This window comes from Eschrichtius robustus, chromosome 9 (assembly GCF_028021215.1).
Source record: "Eschrichtius robustus isolate mEscRob2 chromosome 9, mEscRob2.pri, whole genome shotgun sequence".
Classification (NCBI taxonomy): Eukaryota; Metazoa; Chordata; class Mammalia; order Artiodactyla; family Eschrichtiidae; genus Eschrichtius; species Eschrichtius robustus.
In genome coordinates, this window is record NC_090832.1 from 48,295,000 (window position 1) to 48,315,671 (window position 20,672).

The 20,672-nt window shown below is 40.4% G+C and overlaps 1 protein-coding gene across 1 annotated transcript; it reads right to left on the reverse strand.

The window, feature by feature from the left end:
- Positions 1-14,173: 14,173 nt before the first annotated feature.
- RFPL4B (ret finger protein like 4B) lies at positions 14,174-15,079 on the reverse strand. The gene has a single exon (XM_068550838.1). The coding sequence runs from the start codon at positions 15,077-15,079 to the stop codon at positions 14,174-14,176; it is 906 nt and encodes a 301-aa protein (XP_068406939.1).
- Between the last annotated feature and the right edge of the window lie 5,593 nt (positions 15,080-20,672).

Below are 20,672 nucleotides of genomic sequence, written 5' to 3' on the forward strand. Positions count from 1 at the left end.
GGACTCTCCACTCAAGCCAAGTCTTAAAAACATCAACACCTTTAATGATAAACTTGCACCCCTGTTATGCTTCTGCCCCTGTCAGCCTAGCTCAGGATCTCCAGCACTGCCCAATACTGGGCTTCCCCCTTTGGCCACAGATTGGATGTTCAGAGCCTGGTAAAGTGAAGCATTAGCATCTTTTGTCTCTAAGAAATTACTGCCAACTTCCTACTCTTACCCTCCATTAAGGTCTCCAGAGAATCACCTGAGATCACAATCCACGTCCTTCAATAAATCTGGCATTGCAGCCTTTTCTAAGGATTTTACCAAAACATCATTTTTTTAACTATCCATGCTTAAAAAATAATATTATTTCTTACTTGAAAGATACGGGGCATGAGGTCAGTCTGTTTTTACTGGTATCTTGTAGTAATTAGACACTCTAGCAATTTTTTGATGGCAGTCACAGTGCCATGGGTTTTGTTGTGAGAAGGGCTAGTGGCTTCCTGGAAAAACTTAAAGAAAGTGTTACCCTTACAAATCTGATTGAGGACTGTTTTCAGAAAATTGGCTAAGTTGATAAACACAGTACGGGAAGCCCTCATTATCTGAGTCCTGGGAAAAGACCATTTAAAGTAAATCTCCTTAAATACTCTCAAGTGAAAAAAAGCAAGGTGCAAAGCAAAGTATGTACTAAATGAACATTTTTGTAAAATATATATGTATACATATAGAATACCTCTGGAAGAGCCCCCAAGCAATTGGAAACCAGAGTTGTTTGTGGGGAGAATGAGGTAAGTGGGGACAAGAGTGTCTTGAGACAGTTTCACTCTGCGCCTGTTTGAATATTGTACCATGTGCTTTCATTATCTGGTTTTTAAAAAGGTAGCAAGTATCAGAATGTGAAAAATACCTCTGGTGGATACAAATCCAGAAGTTGGAACTTTAAGATCATTGGTCCCCTGGGAACGAGCTATATCCCAGTCACTGTGGCAGGATTCTAGGTGCTCCTTGCAGGCTTTAGATTGACACAGTGGCTGGGGCAGGGAAGGGGGTGGGGTTGGTGAGGAGGGTCCTGATTTTTTTCTTAAGCACCTTAAAAAAACTAGAAAAAAAGTGCCTTCCTGTTTTGAGGTTGGAAACCTTGATACAGAAAGTACAGGGAGGGACTTCCCTGGTGGCGCAGTGGTTAAGAATCTGCCTGCCAATGCAGGGAACACGTGTACGAGCCCTGGTCCGGGAAGATCCCACATGCTGCGGAGCAACTAAGCCCGTGTGCCACAACTACTGAGCCCGTGTGCCACAACTACTGAAGCCTGTGCGTCTAGAGCCCGTGCTCCTCAACAAGAGAAGCCACCACAATGAGAAGCCCGCGCACCACAATGAAGAGTAGCCCCCGCTCGCCACAACTAGAGAAAGCCTGCACGCAACAACGAAGACACAACGCAGCCAAAAATAGATAAATAAATAAATAAAATTTTTTTAAAACACATTAAAAAAAAAAACCGAAAGTACAGGGACTCCATAATTTAGGTAAATAAATCTTGGACCAGCTTAGGATATCTGGCGTTACTTAAAGTGAAACTCTCAGAGCTGGGTCAGAAGGGAGAATGGGAATGTTGACTGGATGTTTGAAGACATTAAGGAATCATTAACATTTTATATATGATAATGGTATTATAATTTTCTTAAGTGCTTTTCATTTAGAGATATTTACTGAGCATTTATGGATGAAATTATGTGTGAGATTGGCTCTTAAGTAATCCAGTGAGGATTTTGGACATTTGTTGATAATTGTTGAAACTGAGTGCTAAGTACATGGAGATTCGCTATTCTGTCCTCTATTTCTGTACATGTTTGGAATTTTCTATTAAAAGAGAAAGCAGAGGTGCACTGTGCACATTGTCTTTCAGTTATTGAAGCTGATCAATGAAGAGAGGAAGGAAGCTGAGGGCAGAATGTGAGCCTGCAGAATCCTGGAAGACAACCACCAGGGCGCCAAGGAAGACAAGGTGAAATAGACACAAGCATTTAGGGCTGCTCCACAGCTCTCAGGAGAGGCACATGGGGAAGGAATTCTCTTGACAACACCCAAGAATCACCACCATGTCACAGAGATCTTGGTGCCCCAGAGTATGAGTCAGGAGTAAGGCCAGCTGCAAGGAGAACACAGAAATGAGTGTGTTTGTCTCGGGGCCCAGAGGTGAGGCCAGGTGAAAATCCTGGGATTGGAGATAAAGGAAACCCAGCCATATTCAATTCAGGAATCAGCCGGTTTATTGCACACAATTAGCCCACAACATAGGTCAGTCAAAGGAGGGATAAGGGAGTAACAAGCCACTCCAAGGAGAAGTCGGGAAGGAGGCATCTCAGCACAAGCAGGTGTCTTTGGTCCAGCAATGGATCTTGGGACAAATGTGAGCAGGAAGTTGCCCTGGGCTCCCACAGGTAAGCCTCCAGCAGCATCCAATGGAACAGGCTCTCAGCCAGGCAGGGTGGCGTCCTCCAGAGAACAGGCTTCAACTCACTCTGCTCAATGTTCTCTTGGAGTAAAGGTTACCCCAGGAAAGGGGGTCCCAACTCTATCAGTTCCTCCTTCTGTTCCAGAGATGTACATAGGTGATCAAACTTCTTATCTAAAGTAATATTCTTAGTTTATCCCTCTAAGACTAAACAACCAGCATGGAAGTTCACATTGGCCACTGTGACTCCATTTTGAACTACTTAACATGTCTTAACTTAAATCCTATACACATCACACAGGATGAGTAGGAATCATAATACAAAAGAAATCACATCAACAATTCTGCAGCCTGTGGAAGGAAAACCACATTCACAGAAAGACAGACAAAATGAAAAGGCAGAGGACTTTGTACCAGATGAAGGAACAAGATCAAACCCCAGAAAAACAACTAAAGGAAGTGGAGATAGGCAACCTTCCAGAAAAATAATTCAGAATAATGACAGTGAAGATGATCCAGGACCTTGGAAAAAGAATGGAGGCAAAGATTGAGAAGATGCAAGAAATGTGTGACAAAGACCTAGAAGAATTAAAGAACAAACAAACAGAGATGAACAATACAATAACTGAAATGAAAAATACACCAGAAGGAATCAATAGCAGAATAACTGAGGCAGAAGAACGGATAAGTGACCTGGAAGACAGAATTGTGGAATCCACTGCTGTGGAACAGAATAAAGAAAAAAGAATGAAACGAAATGAAGACAGCCTAAGAGACCTCTGGGACAACATTAAACACAACAACATTCGCATTATAGGGGTCCCAGAAGGAGAAGAGAGAGAGAGAGAGAAAGGACCTGAGAAAATATTTAAAGAGTTTATAGTAGAAAATTTCCCTAACATGGGAAAGGAAATAGCCACCCAAGTCCAGGAAGCACAGAGAGTCCCAGACAGGATAAATGCAAGGAGAAACAGGCTGAGACACATAGTAAGCAAACTGACAAAAATTACAGACGAACAAAAATTATTGAAAGCAAAACAAGGGAAAAATGACAAATAAGGGAACTCCCATAAGTTTAACAGCTGATTTCTCAGCAGAGACTCTACAAGCCAGAAGGGAGTGGCTTCTCTACAAGAAGCCAGAAGACTCTACAAGCCAGAAGGGAGGAACCTACAACCAAGATTACTCTAGCCGGCAAGGATCTCATTCAGATTCAATGAAGAAATCAAAAGCTTTACAGACAAGCAAAAGCTAAGAGAATTCAGCACCACCAAACCAGCTTTACAACAAATGCTAAAGGAACTTCTCTAAGTGGGAAACACAAGACAAGAGAAGGACATACAAAAACAAACCCATAACAATTAAGAAAATGGTAATAGGAACATACATATCGATAATTACCTTAAACGTGAATGGATTAAATGCTCCAACCAAAAGACACAGGCTCGCTGAATGGATACAAAAACAAGTCCCATCTATATGCTGTCTACAAGAGACCCACTTCTGACCTAGGGACACATACAGACTGAAAGTGAGGGGATGGAAAAAGATATTCCATGCAAATGGAAATCAAAAGAAAGCTGGAGTAGCAATACTCATATCAGATAAAATAGACTTTAAAATAAAGAATGTTACAAGAGACAAGGAAGGACACTACATAATGATCAAGGGATCAATCCAAGAAGAAGATATAACAATTATAAATATATATGCACCCAACATAGGAGCACCTCAATACATAAGGCAACTGCTAACAGCTATAAAAGAGGAAATCGACAGTAACACAATAATAGTGGGGGACTTCAACACCTCACATACACCAATGGACAGATAATCCAGACAGAAAATTAATAAGGAAACGTAAGCTTTAAATGACACAATAGACCAGATAAACTTAATTGATATTTGTAGGACATTCCATCCAAAAACAGCAGATTACACTTTCTTCTCAAGTGCACACGGAACATTCTCCAGGATAGATCACATCTTGGGTCACAAATCAAGCCTCGGTAAATTTAAGAAAATTGAAATCATATCAAACATCTTTTCCTACCACAACGCTATGAGATTAGAAATCAATTACAGGGAGAAAAACGTAGAAAACACAAACACATGGAGGCTAAACAAGACATTACTAATAACCAAGAGATCACTGAAGAAATCATGGAGGAAATCATAAAATACCTAGAATACAAATTACAATGAAAACACGATGATTCAAAACCGATGGGATGCAGCAAAAGCAGTTCTAAGAGGGGAGTTTATAGCTATACAAGCCTACCTCAAGAAACAAGAAAAATCTCAAATAAAATCTGACCTTACACCTAAAGGAACTAGAGAAAGAAGAACAAACAAAACCCAAAGCTAGGAGAAGGAAATAAATCATAAAGATCAGAGCAGAAATAAATGAAATAGAAACAAAGAAAACAATAGCAAAGATTAATAAAACTAAAAGCTGGTTCTTTGAGAAGATAAACAAAATTGATAAACCATTAGCCATACTCATCAAGAAAAAGAGGGAAAGGACTCAAATCAATAAAATTAGAAATGAAAAAGGAGAAGTTACAACGGACAACACAGAAATGCAAAGCATCCTAAGAGACTACTACAAGCAACACTATGCCAATAAAATGGACAACCTGGAAGAACGGGACAAATTCTTAGAAAGGTAAAACTTTCCAAGACTGAACCAGGAAGAAATAGAAAATATGAACAGACCAATCACAAGTAATGAATTGAAACTGTGATTAAAAATCTTCCAACAAACAAAAGTCCAGGACCAGATGGCTTCACAGGGGAATTCTATCAAACATTTAGAAAAGAGCTAACACCCATCCTTCTCAAACTCTTCCAAAAAATTGCAGAGGAAGGAACACTCCCAAACTCATTCTATAAGGCCACCATCACCCTGATACCAAAACCAGACAAAGACACTACAAAAAAAGAAAATTACAGACCACTATCACTGATGAATATAGATGCAAAAATCCTCAACAAAATACTAGCAAACAGAATCCAACAACACATTAAAAGGATCATACACCACGATCAAGTGGGATTTATCCCAGGGATGCAAGGATTCTTCAATATACGCAAATCAGTCAATGTGATACACCATATTAACAAATTGAAGAATAAAAACCATATGATCATCTCAATAGATGCAGAAAAAGCTTTTGACAAAATTCAACACCCATTTATGATAAAAACTCTCCAGAAAGTGGGCATAGAGGGAACCTACCTCAACATAATAAAGGCCATTTATAGCAAACATCATTCTCAATGGTGAAAAATTGAAAGCATTTCCTCTAAGATCAGGAAGAAGACAAGGTTGCCCACTCTCACCACTATTATTCAACATAGTTTTAGAAGTCCTAGCCACGGCAATCAGAGAAGAAAAAGAAATAAAAGGAATACAAAGTGGAAAAGAAGAATTAAAACTGTCACTGTTTGCAGATGACTTGATACTATACATAGAGAATCCTAAATATGCCACCAGAAAACTCCTAGAGCTAATCAATGAATTTGGTAGAGTTGCAGGATACACAATTAATGCACAGAAATCTCTTGCATTCCTATACACTAACAGCAAAAGATCAGAAAGAGAAATTAAGGAAACAATCCTATTCACCATTGCAACCAAAAGAATAAAATACCTAGGAATAAACCTACCTAAAGAGGTAAGAGACCCGTACTCAGAAAACTATGACACTGATGAAAGAAATCAAAGATGACACAACAGATGGAGAGATACACCATGTTCTTAGATTTGAAGAATCAATATTGTGAAGATGACTATACTACCCAAAGCAATCTACAGATTCAATGCAATCCCTATCAAATTACCAGTGGCATTTTTTACAGGACTAGAACAAAAAATCTTAAAATTTGTATGGAGACACAAAAGACCCCGAATAGCCAAAGCAGTCTTGAGGGAAAAAACAGGGTTGGAGGAATCAGACTCCCTGACTTCAGACTATACTACAAAGCTACAGAAATGAAGACAATATGGTACTGGCACAAAAACAGAAATATAGATCAATGGAACAGGATAGAAAGCCCAGAGATAAACACACACACCTATGTCCAACTAATCTATCACAAAGGAGGCAAAGATATACAATGGAGAAAAGACAGTCTCTTCAATAAGTGGTGTTGGGAAAACTGGACAGCTACATGTAAAAGAATGAAATTAGAACACTCCCTAACACCATACACAAAAAAAACTCAAAATGGATTAGAGACCTAAATGTAAGACCCGACACAATAAAGCTCTTAGAGGAAAATATAGGAAGAACACTTTGACGTAAATCACAGCAAGATATTTTTTGATCCACCTGCTAGAGTAATGAAAATAAAAACAAAAATAAACAAATGGGACCTAATGAAACTTCAAAGCTTTTGCAAAGCAAAGGAAACTACAAACAAGATTCTCCCTCAGAATGGGAGAAAATATTTGCAAACAAATCAACGGACAAAGGATTAATCTCCAAAATGTATAAACAGCTCATGCAGGTCAATATCAAAAAAAAAAAAAACAAACAACCCAATCCAAAAATGGGCAGAAGACCTAAATAGACATCTCTCCAAAGAAGACATACAGATGGCCAAGATGCACATGAAAAGCTGTCCAACATCACTAATTATTAGAGAAATGCAAGTCAAAACTACAATGAGGTATCACCTCACACCACTTAGAATGGGCATCATCAGAAAATCTACAAACAACAAATGCTGGAGAGGGCGTGGAGAAAAGGCAATCTAAATTGACACAGCCACTATGGAGGACAGTATGGAGGTTCCTTAGAAAACTAAAAATAGAATTACCATATGACCCAGCAATCCCACTACTGGGCATATACCCAGAGAAAACCATAATTCAAAAAGACACATGCACCCCAATATTCATTGCAGCACTATTTACAATAGCCAGGTCTTGTAAGCAACCTAAATGCCCATCGACAGATGAATGGATAAAGAAGATGTGGTACATAAATACAACGGAATATTACTCAGCCACAAAAAGGAACAAAACTGGTCATTTGTAGAGACGTGGATGGATCTAGAGACTGTCATACAGAGTGAAGTAAGTCAGAAAGAGAAAAACAAATATCGTATATTAACGCACATATGTGGAACCTAGAAAAATGGTACAGATGAACTGGTTTGCAGTGCAGAAATAAAGACACAGATGTAGAGGACAAACGTATGGACACCAAGGGGGTGGAAATGGCGGTGGTGGGGGTGTGTGGTGGTGGTGGGATGAATTGGGAGATTGGGATTGACATATATGCACTAATATGTATAAAATAGATAACTAATAAGAACCTGCTGTATGAAAAATAAATAAAATAAAATCCAAAAAAAAAGAAATCACGTCATAACACAGGCTTAAAATGGAAAGCTATTTATTTCTGTATCACATTGGTCAAGTCAGAGGTGAAGTTCCAAGGCAAGCAGAGAGGCTCTGCAGCTGTCAGGGGTCCCTGTACACTTCATGGGCACAGGCTTCTCTCAGGCCCTGAGGCAGCCCCTTACCCTTATGGTCCAAGAGAGTAGAGCAGTAGGATGAAGGAAGAGACCAAAAAGTGGGCAAAGAGGGAGATCCAGCTATTTCTTAAGAAAGGTTCTTAGAAGCTTGCCACGAGGAAGTCTAAGACCAGGCTGCATGTGGCACCCATACATATCAATACATTTTAGAGTCTGGGCAGAATCTGCCACCTATGAAAAACAAAGAACAGCACTCACCAAACTCTAAGCGAACATGTACAGACTGTCCAGAGACAGTAACTTCTTAAGAAGCAGAAAATCTCACCACTTTTTCCTGATTGCTTTCTATGGAAAAAAGGTGGCCCAGAAAGGCTTGAACAAGAACCATTTTCTTACAGAAAGTCCTAAAAGCAAATATTAAGAAGAATACAGGCTTGGGTCATTATGGTGAACAGTCATTTTTATACAGACTTTGGGGTATTATCAGGGTATCAGAATTGATGAAAATCTTGTGATCAATATGCAGAGGGGCTGGTGGTGGGCTAGAATGTCTGTAATGTTATCTGAGTTTTCTAAACACACTGATCTAATCCCAGCTAACCTCCCTCATTCTCCCTCCCTTCTCTTCAACTGTTCCAGGGTTTTTCTAATTTGTTTTGGTTTTTAATGCAAGAATTAAAGTTAAATTAAAATTAAAATGGAATTAAATTTTAAATTAATTAATGGACTTGATTCAAGAATGAAAATTAAAGTGCACTCTGTCCTCTAGTTCACTGGTTTCTAAGTGTGGTCCCCACCAGCATCACTTGGGAACTGATTACAAATGCAAATTTTGGGGCCCCACCCCAGACCTACTGAATTCATCCAAGAGATTCTGAGGCACAATAAACTTTTGGAACCAGTTCTTTAGTCCAGTGATTTTCAACCCTGGCTGCACACTGAAATCACCTAGAAAACTTGGAGAAGTACCACTGTCTGGGTCCCATCCCCGAGGTTCCAATTTGATTGGTTTAGGATGTGGTTTGGGGTCTGGGAACTTTTGAAATTCCTCACATGACTGTAAGGAGAAACCAGGGCTGAGAACCATTGCTCCGGCCACTTATGTCATCTGAGCCTTTATGGCCAAATAAAGTCGTTCAAATCAACTATGTCTTGGAGTTGTGGGGGACTAGTCTTCCTCCCAAATAGAGAAGTTGAGGGTAGTGTAAGTTTTTCTCCATCTCTGTGACTCAGGTGGGGAGGACTGAGTTCCTCCTTTACCATTAGCCTTGGTTGGAGCTCAGCCCGGACCTCACCCTTCTTTCCCTGCATCTCCACGGCCTTTTCTTGTTCTCCTTCCCCACCTAGACTGTAGTTTTAGTCAGTTATGCTAATTGAGGCAGGGTGGGATAGGTAATCAGTTTAGTCCAAGAAGACCACAGTGGAAAGAACATTATGTATAAAACGTATTGCTTGGAGGGATAGTGAGGGAGAGGCAAAGGTAGATGTGAAGAAAAGAGTAAGGGGTATGATTCCGGCCAAGTTTGGGTGGGGAGGTATTTTATTAAGGATTCCCAGATGGGGGTAGTAGGGGCTGAGGGCTGGAAAGCTGAAATTTGAGAAGGGCTGTTGGAGGGGAGGTGGGAGGTGCAATAATAATTGATTGACATTATCCTAATATACCAATTAGATTCAGAATTGTAATTATCCTCATACTACTATTGCTTTTTGAGGCAACCAGAGTTCTGTTCCCCAAATTGACTCCACCTCTACCCCCAGAGCCAATTAAAACCTTTCTGTATACATCAGTCCACACCACAATTTGAAACAGTGGGAGGGGTTAGCTGGGGGATGGGAAGAAGGAGGGAAGGAACTTACACAGATGTGTGAGGGGGATGGGCACACCAAGATGCTTTCTTCTATCAATCCATAAGTAATACCAAACAACTGTTTCATTACTAAAATACTAGTCAAAATGCAATACCTCTTTCTGAATAAGTTTAAAGTATTTTAAAAACTGGGATTAAAAAGATGTTTCCAACATGATAAGGAGTATGTTAAATAAATAGCCAACTTCACATGTCACCAAAGATACTAGATGATGTCACTAATTGGCAACAAATAGCACAATCTACAAGCAAGGCCCAGAGCTAAACAATCAAGGTGAATTATCAAATTTAATCCATATAACAATCCTAAAGGCTGGGTTTCTTATTAATCCCTTTTTACTAAGTAGGAAACTGAGGCATAGAGAAGTTGGATAACTTGTCCAAAATCACATAACTGAAAGTAACAAAAATAGTATTTGAGCCCTGGGAAGCTGGCTCTGGCGGAAAGAAAGCTAGTGCTGCTGGAGAGGAGTGAGGGGAGAGTGTGGGGCAGGGCATCGGAGACAATTTATTCCCCCTGACCTATTAATCCTTGCAGGGTTTAAGACAGGAATGACCTGATGGATAGTTTAAAAGAATCATTTTGGTGCCCGGGTGGAAGTGAACTATGGAAAGGCGGGGGTGGAGCAAGGAGGTTAGGAGGCTGTCACAACCGTCCAGATGGGATACGTGTGAGGTTTAGATTAGGGTTGTAGCAATAGACATGCTAAAGAGTTGGAAATGTGAAATATTTTGCTAAGGAAAAATACCGATTGGCAACAGGATGAGAATGTGACCCAGCCCCCATCATTTCCCCTGGGCCACAGTGATTCAGATAGGAAAAAAAGAAACAGGCCAATCATTGGCCACTGGCATTTTCCCTTAATGTTTGATGAAGAAAAAAATCACTCAGGTCCTTTAGCTGGGATGAAGGAAAGCTTAGAACTTAAATCCCCCTGAAGAAGAGACAGAAAGTCACTTAAAGCAAATGGTCCTTGAGAGAACCTGAAATATGCAGATTATAACACATACTGTTACCTCTAGTCCTAGGAAACTGGGGCTGCCTTCTCTTTAGCACTCAAAGACATGAGAAGCCCAGGGACTTTCCCAGCTTTTCAAATTGCAGTTCTAACCTATTGGTGAGTTCTGAAATCAAATTAGTGTGTGAGACTAGCATTTTTTCTAATAAAATATAATAAAAGAAAATTATAGTGTATCACTCGTCATAGGTATTGTCTCAGAAAACTTTTGTTTCAACAATACAAACACCTGTTAAGGTGGATTGGGGTGGTCCCCACCTAGGCCCAGTGTCAGAGAAGGGCAAGGAGACCCCTGAAATAAAATCATATGGATCAAAAGGGAATAACAACAACAACAAAACACCACAACTGGGCTGTCCCTCATCTCCAATGGAGTTGGAAAGAAACAGGAGATGACAATTCTGTTAGGGAACTGTTGACCGAAACCGCTCACACTGGCCAGGCACGATGAGTTGTCTCACCACAGGAGGTCCCGATAAAGAACATGGTGCTGCCACTGAAAACTAACCAGGAGAATTCGGGAGGGGCCAAAAGGAAGGAGGAGACGCCATCCCATAATATTGTCCTACCAACCTCCCAGAATCCTTTGCGCTAGACTCCAGCTTGGCTGAGAGATATTGGCGCCACCAGGAAGGACCCTGAGTCAGACCAAATACGGGCCAAGCAAGATGATTGGCCAGAGACAACTGGGAAACTATCCCTATTACCATAAAACCTGAGACTGCGAGCCACGTGGCAGAGCAGTTCTCCTGGGTTCCCTTACCCTGCAGCTCTCCGCCCAGCCACAGCCCCTTACCAATACATTGTCCCCTACATACAAACGAGTTCCATTCCGAGAGCGCGTTCGTAAGTCCAATTTGTTCGTTAAGTCCAACAAAGTTAGCCTAGGTACCCAACTAACACAGTCAGCTATATAGCAATGTACTGTAATAGGTTTATAATACTTTTCACACAAATAATACATAAAAAACAGACACACAAAATAAAGAAAACATTTTAATCCTACAGTACAGTACCTTGAAAAGTACAGTAGTACAGTACAGCAGCTGGCATAGAGGGGCTGGCATCGAGTGAACAGGCAAGAAGAGTTACTGACTGGAGGAGGGAGAGGACGTGGGAGATGGTAGAGCTGAAGGATCGTTAGCAATAGAAGATGGAGGGCATGCTGCAATTTCACTCACGCCTGACGTTGACTGCACAGGTTCTGGTTCCTTGCTGGATTCAATTCTATCTACCCTCTTGAAAAAACGATCCAGTGATGTCTGGATAGTAGCTCTTTTTTTTCTCGTCATATATGACACGGTAGTGCTGGATTACATTCTGATCGGCTGCTGCAAGCTTCATGTACCGTTCTACGTTCGGGTCCTATGACTCAAAAACTAACAGTGCTGGGCTTCCCTGGTGGCGCAGTGGTTGAGAATCTGCCTGCCAATGCAGGGGACACGGGTTCGAGCCCTCGTCTGGGAAGGTCCCACATGCCGCGGAGCAACTAGGCCCGTGAGCCACAACTGCTGAGCCTGCGCGTCTGGAGCCTGTGCTCCACAACAAGAGAGGCTGCGACAGTGAGAGGCCCGCGCACCGCGATGAAGAGTGGCCCCCACTTGCCGCAACTAGAGAAAGCCCTCGCACAGAAACGAAGACCCAACACAGCCATAAATAAATAAATAAATAAATAAATAAATAAATAAATAAATAAATAAATAAATAAATAAAATTACAAAAAAAAAAAAAAAGGAATGCTATCTTTAAAAAAAAAAAGCATAAAAAAAAAAAAAAAACTAACAGTGCCTCCTCAACTAAAGAAAATCCCCTTGCCATTTCCTGCGTTGTGAATCTCTTTGGTTCTTCAGTTACTTCTTCTTCCTCTTGTCTCTCTTTGTCTCTTCTCTGGGCCTTTAGTTCCATCAGGACTTGATTAGTAAGCTCCTCGTGTTGCACAGCAAGTTCCATCGTTATCACTTGGCGTTTCTTAGCAGTACCAACTACATCACCGCTGCTTTTATGCTTGCTTCTGGACAACTTGGGCTTGAAATAAAGATACTGTACTCTATACGGTACTGTACAGTAAAGTACACAAAAGCACAACCACTTGTAGAGGATGCATGTATGTGACAATGTATGCCAGACATGTGAACTAACTTACGTGATTGGACATGCGAACGCACATTCGCATCTTTGAAAGCTTACAACTTGAAGGTTCTTATGTAGGGGACTTACTGTAAAGTCTTTTGCTTTATCAGTACATGTGTCTCCTCAGGCAATTCATTTCTGAGTGTTAGACAAGAGCCCACTCTTGGGCACTGGAAGGGGTCCCTCTTCCTGCAACAATTCTGGGTCTCTTTGGAAAGGAAGTCAAAGTCAGAGTCCAGAACATGTCCCAACCCAGCATTCCTAGGACAGATGTCACCTTGGAAGTGGCTGACCCAGTAAAATTTTAAAAATACAACCCGAAAGCCCCTGAATGGTTTGAAAAGGAGCCATCATGAGCATTTAAGACTGGGGTGTGGGAAACTGCAGTCTAGGACAGTGTGGGTGTGATGGGGGGGAGGGGCACAAGCTACAGATAGGTTGTGAGAGGATCCAGTGTTCCAAACAGTCATTTCCCTCCTTATGTAATTGATTCCAGAAGGTCCAGAATCTTAGAGAAACTGTTACTGGACCAAACTTGGGTCTGCTAACCCGTGTGTAGTAAAGCCAATCTACTGACAACGAGCTGTGGTAGAGGAAAGTGCAACATTAACTACAGGGCACCAAGCAAGGAGTCCAGGACAGATACCCTCTGACTGACCCTATTGGCACCTTTTTGGCCATCATATATACAATACCACTTTGACAACCACCCAATATGCCAACTATTGAACATTCTCATTAGGACAAACATGAATCACCACTAACTATATCTACCTTAGTGAAAGGTTCTTTGTCTTTCAAGAAAGTAAAAATGAAAAACAGTTCTTTCCCAGTACATTTGTCTCTCTCATTTAAATTTCATGTCAAAATATCTCACTCTGGCATCTCATTCTTCTTTTTCCCCAGACAGTTATCATTATCAGGAATTATACTATAGAAAAGGCATGAAATAATGAAAAAGGCATTGTTCCTATCCACAAAATGTAATAATTTAATTTATAATCTAAAACTCCCCATTGTATATACTACAGAATAAATGCACAGTGTAGTCTCTGATCATCACAGCTGTTTGGCTGAGAGATATAATTATTCCCAAGTAAAGAAAGACCAAAAAACTGAGGCTTTAAAGTGCTTAATAACACCCCCTACACCCCATAGTTATTTAGTTGCAATGTCTACAAAATACACCCTCAAATCAATAAAAATTGCTCAGCTACAAAGTCTACAAAATTGTCTCTTCTTGGGTCATTCTGACGTTTGTCACATCAAAGATCTCATTCACCTCACAGGACGTTTCTAGGAAGGGATGAGTTCCTGATGGACAGATGGTTAGGGGGGCACCATTATCACCTTCTCCGGGGAACTCAGGACTAAAGAACGGACACAAAGGCTCCAAACAGGAGAAATTACTGTGTATGTAGATGAGGGCATCATTGCTAACATCAAAAAACTTGATTTCTTCCAACTCAATATCTAGAAAAATTCCTACTTGGCTAAGGCCAGGGCTTGCAGGAATTCTGGTTTCTGGGATGGAGCAGGTATAGATTATTCCCGCCTTCATGCTGATGATCCAGAAGCCATGTTCAGAGGAAAAACCACTCTTCCTCTTCCTGTCAACCGATTTTTTGCAGACCCCCAGAGCCCACTCATTCCCCTCTCCCACTTCTACCACCCAGTAATGACAGCCAGAGGAGAAGCACGGAGTGCCCAGGATACAAGCCCAGTATGCAAATCTCTGGGGATCTTCCATCAGGTTCTGGCAGATCTTCCCACACTGGACACTCCTTAGGTCATCAGAGAGGACAAGAAAGGGGTTGGCGGTGGCTGCATCCAGAGTTATGTCCTCCCAGAACTTCAGGTACTCATCATTCACACGCAGACCCTGCTCCAGTTGGGAACTGTGCTGTGTGATGAGAAGAATCAGTTCTCCAACTTGCCATTCCTCCAAAGGAGGATTCTCATTGACGCCTCGACATACGGGACAGATCAATTTCAGATCCTTCTGTTCTTCCATCCAAGTTTGCATGCAATGAAAGCAGAAAGTGTGGGCACAGGAGAGGGCAATGGGGTTGAGGAAAACCTCCTGACAGACTGGACAGGCTGCCTCCTCTTGCAGACGGTTGGCCATGGTCCCTGAAGTTCACTCTTTAGCAGAACTGAGCTGAAGTGGCCCTTTATTAGCCTCTGGGAGTGATCGGGAGCCTTCAGTACCTGATCTGCTCTTCAATAGTCAGGATGTACCTAAATCCAATACAAAAATTAAATAATGAAAATCTTTCTGTAGTTTAGACATGAAAGTGACACTAAGTCAACAGAGAATCATAGCAAAGGCACTGTCTGTGAGGAAAACTATCCAAAGTGATCACAAGAAAGAGAAATAGGACAGTTGGACATTGTCTTTTCATGGGGAACAGCTTACCTTGTCTGGAGACTTCCAGGTGAAGTCTTGTCTGCTCTGACCACAGCTTCTCCCCGTAGGAGCTGAGCCCAACCGGGTCTTTTTTTTTTTTTCCCAACTGGGTCTTTAACAGGAACGAGGAGCACAGTCTTTACCCCCTAAACAGCATTACTTTGTAAGTCACTTGCAGTTGAAGGAAAAGAATTTCCACACCTAAATACAATCATTACAAAAAAGAAAAGGCCACCTACTGAATGGGAGAAGGCATTTTATATATCTGATAAGGGGTTAACATCCAAAACATACAAAGAACTCATACAACTCAACATCAAAACAAACAAACAAACAAAAAACCCAGTTTAAAAAATGGGCAGAGGATCTGAATAGACATTTTTCCAAAGAAGACATAAAAATGACCAACAGGCACATGAAAATATGCTCAACATTGCTAATCATCAGGGAAACGCAAATCAAAACCACAATATCACCTCACACCTGTTCAAATGGCAATCATCAAAAAATCTACAAACATGGTACAGCCACTATGGAGAACACTATGTAGGTTCCTTAAAAAACTAAAAATAGAGCTACCATATGATCCAGCAATCCCACTCCTGGGCATATATTCAGAGAAAAACATGGTTCAAAAGGATACATGTACCCCAATGTTCATTGCAGCACTGTTTACAGTAGCCAAGGCATGAAAGCAACCTAAATGTCCATCAACAGATGAACGGATAAAGAAGATGTGGTACATAAACACAATGGAATATTTACTCAGCCATTAAAAAGAATAAAATAATGCCATTTGCAGCAACATGGATGGACCTGGAGATTATCATACTAAGTGAAGTAAGACAGACAGAGAAAGACAGACATCATATGATATCGCTTATATGTGGAATCTAAAAAAAAAAAAAAAGATACAAATGAACTTACTTACAAAACAGAAGCAGACTCACAGACTTAGAGAATGAACTTACGGTTACCAAAGGGGAATGGATTGGGGGTAGAGATAGATTGAGAGTTTGGTATTGACATGTACACACTGCTGTATTTAAAATAGATAACCAACAAGGACCTACAGTAATAAATAAATAATCTACAAACAACAAATGTTGGTGAGGATGTGGAGAAAAGGGAACACTTGTGCACCGTTGGTGGGAGTGTAAATTGGTGAGGCCATTATGGAAAACAGTATGGAAGTTCCTCAAACAATTAAAAATAAAACTACCATATGATCCAGCAATTCCACTCCTGGGTATTCAAAAGATAATTATAGCCAATGAGAGAGAAACGGGATAGTGGAAACAACCCAGACAGAAATTATTGCTTACATTGATTTGGGGACTTTCAGCTGATGCCCTGAAGCTCTGAAGTCTGCACTTTTACCTCTCCAGGCTTCTTGGTGAAGTGAGTGGGAGCGCAGACAATCTGGCTTTTTATAGTGCCTGGGGCACAGTCCCCGCCCACAATCAGGATCAAAGTCTAGGCCTCAAATCTTATCAAGTGAACTTACTCTTCCGGGGCAAGATGATGGCATGAAATCACATGCCAAATTTCACAGTACTACAGTTATCCTCTTTGAGTTCAACTAGCGAACCTACTGCCATCTGAATCAGATTATCTAATTTCAGAGCTCAGCTTTAAATAACAAAATGTTTTAGAGATCAAATACAGAAACGCACTACTGAAATCTAATCAAGTCTTGCCTAATGTAATCACATCTCCAGTACAGCTGTTAGTGAACAGGATCTAGAAGAGTTTTCATATCATTTGATTCAGCAATTCCTCTCTTGGAGGGTAGTTATTGAACAGGATAAGAAAGAGAGCAGCCAGGCAAGCCTGTTGCCCTGCCATATTAATAAAACCTCCCTTTACTTTAAGAGAGTTCTAGTTTAAACAATAAATTATATAGTGTCTGTATTGGAAGTAGAAAGAGCAGTGAAAATCAATGAAGGAGAGCTAAGACACAATCATCAAAAAAGATGAAAACTCTAATTTGAAAAAATACATGCACCCCAATGTTCATGGCAGCACTATCTACAATAGCCAAGACATGGAAGCAACCAAAGTGCCCATCAACAGATGACTGGTTTAAGATGATGTGATATATATATATATATATATATATATATATATATATACTGGAATATTAGTCATAAAAAAGAATGAAACAATGCCATTTGCAACAACATGGATGGACCTAGAGATTATCATACACAGTGAAGTCAGACAGAGAAAGACAAATCATATGAAATGGCTTATATGTAGATTCTAAAAAAAAAAAAAAAATACAAATGAACTTATTTACAGAACAGAAATAGACCCACAGACATAGAAAACAAACATATGGTTACCAAAGAGGAAAGGGAGTAGGGGAGGGATAAATTAAGAGTATGGGATTAACAGATACAAACTACTGTATGTAAAATAGATAACAGATAAGCAATAAAGATTTACTGTCTAGCACAGAGAACTCTATTCAATATCTTATGATAAGCTACCATGGAAAATAATCTGAAAAAAAAGTATATATATAACTGAATCACTTTTTTGTACACCTGAAACACAATATTGTAAATCAACTACACTTCAATTCTTAAAAAATTAATTAAAAATAAGTCATAAAGGGAGTTGGAAGGTCAGTGAATTCCTGTTGCTAAGGGCAATCTAAGAGTAAGCCCTTCCCTGCAATACACACATTCTGAATAACCTCCCATTTCCCAGAAGTCTCTTGTCCTTCTTGCAAGGGCAACTGCACATCTTTCATTGTATTTTTATCTGTTGGCTGATTCCATTTTCATAAGTTAAACATCTACAGCAGTGGGTCTCAAACTTTTTAAAATCTTAATCTCAAGACACTCTTAAACCTGAGAACCCCAAAAATCTTTGTGTTTATGTGAATTTTATTTCTCCATATACACACCATTAGAAATTAAAACTGAGGGAAATTTTTAAAGAATTTATTTAATTCATTTAAAATAAAACCATTATATGTTAACATAAACAGCACAGTTTTATGAAAAAATAACTTTATTTTCCTTCCAAAAAAATAATAATTAGTGAGAAGAATACCACTCTTTTGCATGTTTGCAAACCACTGTAATTCCTGCTTAACAGAAGACAGATGGATTCTCACATCTGCCTCTGCTGATCTGTTGCAATATGTTGTTTTGGTTGAACTATGTGAAGAAAATTTGGCTTCCCACAGATACTTAGTTGGAAAGTGAAGAACTTGTCCTAATTAGTATTAGATGTCCTAATAGGGTCTCTAATGGTCAGGACCCCTCTGACCATTATTGGAGGACCATTGCTCTACATCAAATTTCATAACTCCAAGAGACAGCCCCAAATCTTAGTTTCTTGGCAACCAAAGACCCTAACAACAAACCCAACCATCCTTTTGTATGGCTTCTGCCGTCTCAGAACTAATTCATATGATGTAGCTAAATATGAATCATTTTCCTACCTTTGCCCAATTATGATGAGGTTCCTTTCTTTTTTTTTTTTTTTTCTATTTAAATTATTTAACTGCGATGACAATGCCAAATCAGGTTGTTCTCTATAGCACTGTCTGATATCTAATAGGCCCTCAACAGATGCTTAACTATGACAAAAAGCATCATCTCTCATTGATGTACATTTTTCAGCCAGCTCTGATTGTGGCTTGATTATACACTGACTCGCTGCTGCCTCTGAGTCTTTGTCTGCTGGGAGAAATATTTCTTCCCCAGAAATACTTTAATTCCAGATTCTTCATTACTACCATAATGCTGAGTTCAGGAAGAAATGTCATTTTAAAAATTTTCAGGTACTGGAAATATTTGGAGCCACTTATCTGTAATGTCTTAATACGCTCATGACAACATATCAAAAATGTGCATGAAGATTTTTTTTAATTTTTAGAATAACTTTTAATTATCATCAGTGCTTCTACAAGTTAAGCTTAAATCACAAAATGAGCTTGTTTCTGTAGCCTCCTGATTAAAAAAGAAATTGACTTTCACACATGCTAGTTAGATAAGATGCAGCCTCTGGCGAGGGAGGGGGACATAGTCAGCCCTGTCGGGAATCTAACATCCCTACAAGAAGATGAAGTGTTTGCTTAAACCACAGTTTATATTTTTCGTAAGGCAGCAGCTGTAGTGGGGCAACTTTTCACAATTAGCTTCCATCCCCTGGCGTGGGACTTGACTCCTCTCTTCTCTGCAGCCCTGTTATACATTTAAGTGGACCCTTCTGTGTATCTGAAAGAAGATGGAGGGCACCTCTCTGAATTATTAACGCCACCAAAGGCCACTAATGGTGCTCCGTGCTCTCCTCTTCAAAAGGAGCCATGCTTTGCAGACCCGGTGAGCTCCACGAAGAGAATATTTTAGGCATTTTAGAATATGTAGAATGTTGCACTTCTGCACTTATTGTAAAGGACAGACTCTACAAAAAACGTCAAGGATAATGAGACTCCACAGTTTTATACCTGATAATATGTAATCCGTACTCTAGTCCTATTCAGGACCCAAAAATATTGAGAAAAAAATTGAATAATGTTTATGTGTTTTATTCACAAAGTGTGTTCCTATCTGGATAAGAACTGGCCACAGACTTGCTTATCTACAGTAAATTATCTGTAAAAATAGCAAGTTCTAATCTGGGTCTCTATGTAAATTTCAATGACCCTAGGCCACCCACCCTCAAGTAAAGAAGTAATGCTTAGTCACCCCAAGTAGCCTCACCCTTCTGTCACCTTGTAGGTACCAGAGTCTGAGCAGAGGCCATAGGGGGTCAGTGTGAATTTGCGTGAGTGGTGAGTGTGCAGGAGCAATGACACACATGTGACCTTGCCTCTGGTGCTCTTTATCTTTGCGATTTCTAGAGCCAAGTATAAGTGTTTTCAGATTATCCATATGTTTTCTCCTCTGGTTTAGGGCTGTCGAAATATGTTTATGTAGGTGAGGAAGCCCGAGTCAAAATAAATTTCCTTTCCCCCTAATTATCTGACGTTCAATGTTTTGATATTATTGAACGCAGCCTGCAAATCTCTTCAAAAGACCTGAGCCTCCCCGCCTTGCCCCGCCCTCGGGAAATCCAGGTAGTCAAGGCAAGCCGCCAGCAGTCCCGACCCCGGGCAGGGCTCATCAGCCTCCCGGAGGTCAGAGACTGTAAATCAGGCTCAGGAATAAGGCGAAGATCCAGCCTCGATAACTCCGTCCTCCCCCAAGGCATCCTCCTTGGTGGCTGCCCGCTGCTGTTCGGATACAGACCAAAATGCTGCCCCTCTCTCTAGCCTCATCTTCTGAAATCCACAGACCCTCCTTGCAGT